At 40.8% G+C, this 9,090-nt stretch overlaps 1 protein-coding gene across 1 annotated transcript in view; it reads left to right on the plus strand.

Annotated features, from left to right (window-relative positions):
• Nucleotides 1–9,090, plus strand: part of PHLPP2 (PH domain and leucine rich repeat protein phosphatase 2) — a 108,378-nt gene that overhangs the window by 62,655 nt on the left and 36,633 nt on the right. Inside the window, exons 5-6 of the mRNA XM_007940334.2 lie at nt 592–717; nt 8,047–8,201. Coding sequence (XP_007938525.1) covers nt 592–717; nt 8,047–8,201 — 281 coding nt within the window. The remainder of the gene's footprint in view (nt 1–591; nt 718–8,046; nt 8,202–9,090) is intronic.

Below are 9,090 nucleotides of genomic sequence, written 5' to 3' on the forward strand. Positions count from 1 at the left end.
TAAATCTTCACCCAAATCCTAATAAAAAAAAATAAAATAAAAATTATATAACAATGACAAAAAAAAATAAAAAAAGAGATTGACTCAAGACATACCTGACACTAATCCTATCTCACTAATATAACAAGGACAACACATCCTCAAGTGGGATTATAACCACAGGCATAGAGGTTAGGATTTAAAACACATGCTTTGGGGGGCCATAGTTCAACCCATAACATCATCCTCATGGGTGTGAAGTGGTGTCTTAGGACTTTGACTTGTGTTTCCGTGCTGGCTAACGATGTGGGTGTGAAGTGGTATCTTAGGACTTTGACTTGCGTTTCCGTGGTGGCTAATGATGTGGGTGTGAAGTGGTATCTTAGGACTTTGACTTGCATTTCAGTGGTGGCTAATGATGTTGAGCATCAATCTCATGTGTCCACTGGCCATTTGCATATCTACTTTGGGAGAAATGTCTATTCATCTGTTTCACCCATTTTTTAAATGGATTATTTTTTGGTTATTGTCCTTTACTTTTTGACTAGGTTTTTTTTTTTTTTTTTTTTTTTTAATAGTATGGTTTTCTCCCCTCCCCTCCCTCTTTTTCAGGTAGAAGAAGTGAAACGGCGGCAATACTCCCTCGCATTCAGCTCAGCAGGAGCCCAAGTTCAGACCTATCATGTCAGCTTTGAAACATTGGCTGAGTGTCAGAGGTGGCAACGGCAAGCATCCAAGGTGATATGCTGTGAAACATCCTGATGAGGAGATAAAAATATAGAAAGCCCAATATAAATGTATTTTGAACTGAATTTACTCCCAAGAAAGCAAATAATAGTTCTAATGAACATTACTCTGGGCCTTTCTGTGTATGTAATAAATGAAACCATGGAATTCCACTGGGCGATACAAAGGCCTTAATTTATTATTTATATTGGCATAGTATAGAATGCTTTAAAAAGTGTTTTCAGGTACAGTTACCTTTATAACATCTCTCTGAGGAAAGTAGTGCATATGTATCCATTTCACCCTTGAAGGAATTGAGAAGCAATGAGATTAAATGATTTTCTCTCCAGCGTAGTAGTCAGTTTTCACTGGCTATTCGTAAGATTTTCACTGGCTGATTGAGAAGTGGATAGCCCTTTCTTCTTCCGAGTCTGTCTTAGTCTCAAAGCTCTGCTGAAACCTGTTCCCTTTGGGTGACCCTGCTGGTATTTGAAATAGTGGTGGCATAGCCTCCAGCCTCACAGCAACATGCAAGCCACCACAGTGCAGCAAACTGACTGAGGAGTGGTGCTTATGAATAGTAGTGAAACACTGTCTGCTTTATTACTAGATAGGTTTATGGATAGCCCTGAAACATTGTCTGATCAAGTGCCGGAACAAGAGCACCTCAGGTCAGAAGGCACTCAAAATACAACTGAGGGAGAGCTTCCTCCTCAAAGTACAGTTGACCTTATTAATGACATGGATGGAGAAAAGCTTTCAGGACCTCCATTTGTTGATGTGGCATGACTCAAATGGGAAGAAACAGCTGCAAACATCCATTAATAATGGAACATGGAATGCACGAAATAAGAATCTAGGAAAATTGTAAGTTGTCAGAAATGGAAGGCATAAAAATTGATATCCTAGGCGTTTGGTGGTGTTGTTAGGTGCCCTTGAGTTGGCTCTGACTCAGCGACCCTGTGCACAGCAGAATGAAACACTGCCCCATCCTGTGTGAGCCTCACGATCTCTGCTACACCTGAGCCCATCATTGCAGCCACTGTGTCAATCCGTCTCGGTGAGGGCCTTCCCCTTCTTCGTTGACCCTCCACTTTACGGAGCATGATATCCTTCTCCAGGGAATGGTTCCTTCTGACAGTATGACCAAAGTAGGTGAAATGAAGTAAATCTGGCCATTCTCACTTCCAAGGAGCATTCTGGCTTTACTTCTTTTTTTTTTAATTGTGATTTGGGTGAAAGTTTACCCAGCATATTCACTTTCCATACAGCAGTTTACCCACATGTTGTCTCATGACATTAACTACAATTTACCCCAATGCAACAGCTCCCCTCCTACTTCCTCCTAATAGTTACCTCTTCCCTGTATCCATCCTTCCATGCACTCTTGCCCCCTGAGCTGTCTCCCTGTGCATAAACGGCCTTTCTTTCTCCCATGATTGTTCTCTCCAAGGAGTGTATCTACCTCAGGTACATGTTCAACTTTTATGCCTTTCTTTTGTTTGGCTAGAAGCCACAGGTGTGGGTTCAATTCCAGACCTGAAGGCCAGCTAGGGATCATAGTCTCAGTGGTTCCACCAGGCTCTATCAGACCAGCAAACCTGGTCCCCTTTTTTTGTTTGTTTGTTTTTCCCAAGTGATTTTGAGTTTTGTTCCACATTGTTCTCCCTCTCTATCCAGGATCTCCTATATAGATCCCCCTCCAAGTGGTTGAGGGAACTCTGGTAGTGTAGTGCCTAAGGCACTTGACTGCTAACCAGAAGGCTAGTGGTTCAAACCCACCAGCCACTCCTCAGAAGGAAGATTGGGCAATCTACTTCCATAGTGATACTGCCTCGGAAACCCAGGGAGGGGTCGCTATGAGTCGGGTCCACCTCGATAGCACATAACAACAACAACTGAGTGGTTGACAGTAGTAGCTGGGCACCATCTAGTTCTTCTGGTCTCATAGTCATACAGGCTGAGGATCGCATGGTGTTCCAGTCACATGGACTAATTGTTTCCATGAATCTTTGGTTTTCTTCATTCTTCTTTGCTCTGGATGAGGAGAGACCCATTGTTGCATCTAGATGGCTGCTTGCAAGCTTTTAAGATCCCATTCACTACTACTGGCTGCACTTCTTCCAGGACAGAATTGTTAGTCCTTTTAGTAGTGCATGCTACTCTTAGCATTCTTCTCCAACACCACAACTCAAAAGCATCAACTCTTCTTTGGTCTTCCTTATTCATTGTCCACCTCTCACATGCATAAGAGGTGATTGAAAATACCATGGCTTGAGTAGGTGCACCTTAGTCTTCAAGGAGACATCTTTGCTCTTCAGCACTTGAAAGAGAGGTCTTTGAAGCAGATTTGCTCAATGAAATACTTCATCTGATGTCTTGACTGCTCCTCCTGTTGGTGTTGATTATAGAACCATGTAATATGAAGTCCTTGACAACTTTAATCTTTTCTCCATGCATTGTGAAGCTGTTGATTAGACCTGTTGTGAGGATTTTTATTTTCTTTATATTGACATGTAATCCATACTACAGACTGTAATCTTCAGTCTTCATCAGTAAGTGCTTTAAGTCATCCTCACTTTCAGCAAGCAAAGTTGTGTCAGCTGCATATTGCAGGTTGTTAATGAGTTTTCCTCCAACCCTGATGCCACATTCTTCTCCATATGTCCAGCTTCTCAGATTACTTGCTCAGCATAGAAATTGAATAAGTGTGGTGAAAGGATACAGCCCTGACACACTCCCTTCTTGATTTTAAACCATGCAGTATCTCCTTGTTCTGTTCAAATAACAGCCTCCTGGTCTATGTACAAGTTCTTCTTGAGCACAATTAAGTGTTCTGGAATTCCCATTCTTCTCAATGTTATCCACAGTTTGTTATGATCCACACAATCAAATGCTTTTGCACAGTCAATTAAACATAAGCAGACATCTTTTTGGTATTCTTTGCTTTCAGCTAAGATCCATCTGACATCAGCAATGATATCCCTTGTTCCACGTCCTCTTCTGAATCCAGCTTGCATTTCTGGAAGTTCTCTGTCAATATACTGCTGTAACTATTTTTGAATTAATCTTCAGTAAGATTTTATTTGTGTGAGATATTTTTTATTGGATCACCTTTCTTTGGAATGGGTACAAATATGGATCTCTTCCAGTCACTTGGCCCAGGTAGCTGTCTTCCATATCTCTTTGCATAGCCAAGTGAGTGCCTGCAGTGGGGCATCCATTTGTTAAAACATCTCAGTGGGTATTCCATCAATTCCTGGAGCCTTGTCCTTCACCAATTCTTTCAGTGCAGCTTCTACTTCTTCCTTCAGTACCATTGGTTCTTGATTATATGACACTACCTGAAATAGATGAAGATCAACCAGTTCTTTTTGGTACAGTGACTCTGTACTGACTTCTTCTTTTGATGCTTCCTGCATCATTCAATATTTTGCCAATAGAATCTTTCAGGATTGCAACTCAAGGCTTGAATTTTTTGCCTCAGTTCTTTTAGCTTGAGAAATGGCAAGTATGTTCTTCTCTCTTGGTTTTCTAACTTCTAGGTCTTTGCACATTTCATTATAATAATTGTCTTTGTCTTCTTGAGCTGTTCTTTGAAATCTTCTGTTCAGCTTTTTTATCTTGTCATTTCTTCCATTTGCTTTAGCTACTCTCTGTTCAAGGGCAGGTTTCAGAGTCTCTTTTGACATCCATTTTGGTCTGTTCTTCCTTTCTTATCTTTTTAATGACCTCTTGCTTTTTTTCATGGATGATGTTCTTGATGTCATCCCACAATTCCTCTGTTTTTTGGTCATCGGTGTTCAGTGCATCAAATCTATTCTTTAGATGGTCTCTAAATTCAGGAGGGATATTATAAGGTCAGATTTTGGTTCTTGTGGACTTGTTTTCATTGTCTTCAGCTTCAGCTTGAACTTGCATATGAGCAGTTGATGGTCTGTTCCACAGTCAGCTCCTGGCCTTGTTTTGGGTGAAGGTACTGAGCTTCTCCATCACCTTTTGCCACATATGTATTCAGTCTGATTCCTGTGTATTCCATCTGGCGAAGTCCACGTGTATAGCCATCATTTATGTTGTTGAAAAGAGGTGTTTGCAATGAATAAGTTGTTGGTCTTGCAAAATTCTATCATGCAATCTCTGGCATTATTTCTGTCACTAAGGCCATATTTTCCTACTGCCAGTGACTTTTGTTTCCAACTTTTGCATTCCAGTTACCAGTGACAATCAACACATCTTAATTGCATGTTTGGTCAATTTCAGACTGCAGAAGTTGGTAGAAATCTTCAGTTTCCTCATCTTTGGCTTTGGTGGTTGGTGTGTAAATTTGGGTAATAGTAGTAGTAACTGGTCTTCCTTGTAGGTGTGTGGATATTATCCTCTCACTGACAGCATTGTACTTCAGGACAGATCTTGAAACAGTCTTTGTGACAACAAATGCCACACCATTCCTCTTCAGTTATTCGTTCCCGATAGTAATCACATGGTTGTCTGATTAAAAATGGCCAAACCAGTCCATTTCAGCTCACTAATGCCTAGGATTTCGATCTTTATGGTTCCATTTCATTTTTGACAATTTCCAATTTTCCTAGATTCATACTTCGTACATTCCATGTTCCAATTAATAATGGATGTTTGCAGTTGTTACTACTCATTTTGAGCCATGCCACATCAGCCAGTGGAGGTCCCAAAAGCTTTACTTCATCCATATCATTAAGATCGTCTCTACTCTGAGGAGTCAGCTCTTCCACAGTCATATTTTGAGTGCCTTCTGGCACTTTGTCAGACAGTGTTTCAGGGCTATTTGTAAAGGTTTCCAGTAATATATCAGACTGCGTTTCACTGGTATTCACAAGGTTTTCACTGGCCAATTTTTTGAGAAGTGGATGGCCTTTCCTTCTTCTGAGTCTGTCTTAGTCTGGAAGCTCCGCTGAAACCTGTCCACCATGTGTAACCCTGCTGGCATTTTGCAGCACCAGTGGTATGGCCTCCAGCCTCACAGCAACACACAGGCCATCACAGTACGATAAACTGACACACAAGTTCATCTCCTTTAGTTGTTCCTAATTGCTATGCTCACTTCCCCACCCATCCAGGGACCCAGACTCACTGCCGTAGTGTCGTATCCGACTCATAGCGACCCCTCCTTGGGTTTCCGAGGTGGTATCACTATGGAAGTGGATTGCCCAACCTTCCTTTTGAGGAGTGTCTGGTGGGTTTGAACCGCCAGCCTTCTGGTTAGCAGTCAAATGCTTTAGGCACTATGCTACCAGAGCTTCTTATCCAGGGACAGGCCTTAAATAAAGCTGCACCAGAAGCCCCAAGCCACATATCTGCCTCCCTGTCCAGGACCCAGCCTTGAATAATATTTGTGTAGATCATAACAAATTATAGATAACATTGAGAAGAATGGGAATTCCAGAACACTTAATTGTGCTCATGAGGAACCTGTACATAGACAAGGAGGTTGTTCAGACAGAACATGGGGATACTGCATGGTTTAAAATCAGGAGTGGAGTGAGTCAGGGTTGTATCCCTTCACCATACTTATTCAGTCTTTATGCTGAGCAATTAATCTGAGAAATTGAACTATATGAAGAAGAATGTGGCGTCATGATTGGAGGAAGACTCATTAACAACCTGGACACAACCTTGCTTGCTGAAAGTGAAAATGATTTGAAGCACTTAGTGATGGAGATTAAAGACTGTCTTCAGTATGCATTACAACTCAACATAAAACGAAAATCCTCACAACTGGACCAATGAGTAGCACCACGATAAATGGAGAGATTGAAGTTGTCAAAAGATGTCATATTACTCAGGTCCACAATCAACACCAATGGAAGTAGCAGTCACGAAATCAGATGATGTATTTCATTGGGCAAATCTGCTGCAGGAGACCCTTTAAAGTAATGAAGAGACTATGAAGACTAAGGTGTGCCTAACCAAAGCCATGGTATTTTCAGTGACCTCATAGGCATGTGAGAGCTGGACAGTGAACAAGGAAGACTGAAGAAGAGTTGATGCCATATTGGGGAAGAATACTGAAAGTATGGTGGATTGCCAGAAGAATGAGCAAATCTCTCCTCGAAGTGTAGCTAAAATGTTCCTTGGAAGATAGAAGGGCCAGACTTCATCTCACCTACTTCGGTCATGTTGTCAGAAGGGACCATTCCTTGGAGAGGGATATCATGCTTGGTTAAGTGGAGGATTAGCAAAAAAACGGGGAAGGCGCTTAATGAGATAGATTGACACAGTGGCTATAACAATGAGCTGAGGTATAGCAAGGATTGTGAGACTGGCACAAGATCAGGCAGTGTTTTGTTCTGTTGTACATAGGTTCGCTATAAGTCAGAGCTGACTTGATGGCACCTAACAACAACAACATAGTCAGTGATGGATGAAACCATTCCTCGACTTGTAGCCCAGTGCTCTGTGGTCTCTATTTATTTAGCATTTCTTTGATGAGCCATTTCAAATTTGAACTTACTGAGAGTGCCGTGACCTGTGATCCTGTTAAAAACCATTATTGTAATATGCTGGGGATAATTCACTTTTCATGATTATTTGCTTTTTGGCCACTAAAGATGAACTATTCTACAAGTATACTGTAGTTTCCACATTTTCTTTTTCTTTTAGCCATCCTTGCAAAATTAACAAAGTAGCTGTTGTTGTGTTGTTGTTTTGTGCCATCGAGTCGGACCCGACTCATAGTGACCCCTCCTTGGGTTGCCAAAGCGTATCACAACGGAAGTAGATTGCCCTATCTTCCTTCCGAGGAGTGGCTGGTGGGTTTGAACCATCAGCCTTCTGGTTAGCAGTCAAGTGCCTTAGGCACTACGCTTCCAGAGCTCCTAACAGCAGAGCTGCATAAAAGTCCTGTCTTTTCATACCACACTGCCTCCTAAAAGTTTGTGTAGTTACCATGAATAATCTTAACAGTACTTCTTATATGAACTTTTAACTTTCCATCTTTATGATTTATATATGTATATTATTCACCTTTTATTTATAGAGACTTTACGGTTTACACCATTTTGTTTTCAAGCAGCTTATGTTTTTTTTTTTTAATTTAAATGATATTTTATTGTGTTTTCAGTGAATGTATATGTAGCAAATTAGATTCCTATTTGACAGTTTGTATATAAATTGTTCATAGCTTGTGGGTTTAAGTAAAAGTGAAAATTAGCTGATTTTCATAAATGAATAATTAGATCTCATTACCTTTTTTTTTTTCCTTTCTCATCTTTTGGTCTGTGCTTCTTTGTGTAAATGCCCTTCTGTCCTGTGCTGGCTGGGAGACTTTCAGCACCAGCTCAGGTGGCTCTCCTCTGATTCTCCCAGGTGGTGTCCCAGCGGATCAGCACAGTGGATCTTTCCTGTTACAGCCTTGAGGAGCTTCCTGAGCATCTCTTCTACAGTCAAGATATCACCTACCTCAACCTGCGACACAACTTTATGCAGCTAGAAGGACCAGGGGGCCTTGACTCTCTCTACAAGTAAGTGGGGAATTCTTTTCATTTATAAAATAGATTGCCAGACTAACATATTAAACTAACATATTAAAGCAGAATTATAACCAATATCTTAGTAAGTGACCATGCTTACCATTTATATATATATATATATATATATTTATATGTATGGCAGCTAAATGTTTTAACCACTGCATCACCGGAGTGCCTAATGAAGGTATAGATGATATATAGTAAAGTGTACCAGTGTTAAGTGCACATCTCAGTGAATTTTCACACATGTGTACACCCATGTACTCATTATCCAGATCAAGGTACAGAACATTTCCATTTCTTTTTCTCTTGAACTTTCGACATTGGGTCATCTCTCTCCAGAGTGCACATCCAATCTTTTCTTTCCTTCTTTCACTTTTGTTTACCCAGTGTCTCCATCTTTGCCCCTGCTATCACTCCCTTATTGAGTTGGACAAATAATGGGAAGGGATGAGAGAGGAGATAGAGGGAGTGGAGCGCCAGTCTGCTGCTGCCCAGCTAGCTGTGCCTGACAAGACCTAGAGGGGTCCAGGGGAAGGTGGGGCTCTACTTCATGACATCACCTAACCTGTTTAAAGCTTCTCTCAAATAGCTACAGTTTTCCCAAATTCTGTTTTGTATGTGTTAACAGTATATTTGTTGGTCACACATGCTTCATGTACGTGATTATTTTCATCTTGTCCTTGTTACCTGCCTTTCAGAAGGGTGCATTCAGTATTCCATGTAGTGTTTTATTTCTCCTAAGATATTTTCAATAGGGATGCCTGCCTGCTTATTTATGTATTTATTTATCCACCATTTTATTATGGTTGGGTGAAAGTTTACAGAGCAAATTAGTTTCACATGCAACAATTTATACACTTTTTTTTTTTTTTTTAGG

The sequence above is a fragment of the Orycteropus afer genome, unplaced genomic scaffold, assembly GCF_000298275.1.
Source record: "Orycteropus afer afer isolate SDZICR_OR568_19922 unplaced genomic scaffold, OryAfe1.0 scaffold00067, whole genome shotgun sequence".
Taxonomy (NCBI): domain Eukaryota; kingdom Metazoa; phylum Chordata; class Mammalia; order Tubulidentata; family Orycteropodidae; genus Orycteropus; species Orycteropus afer.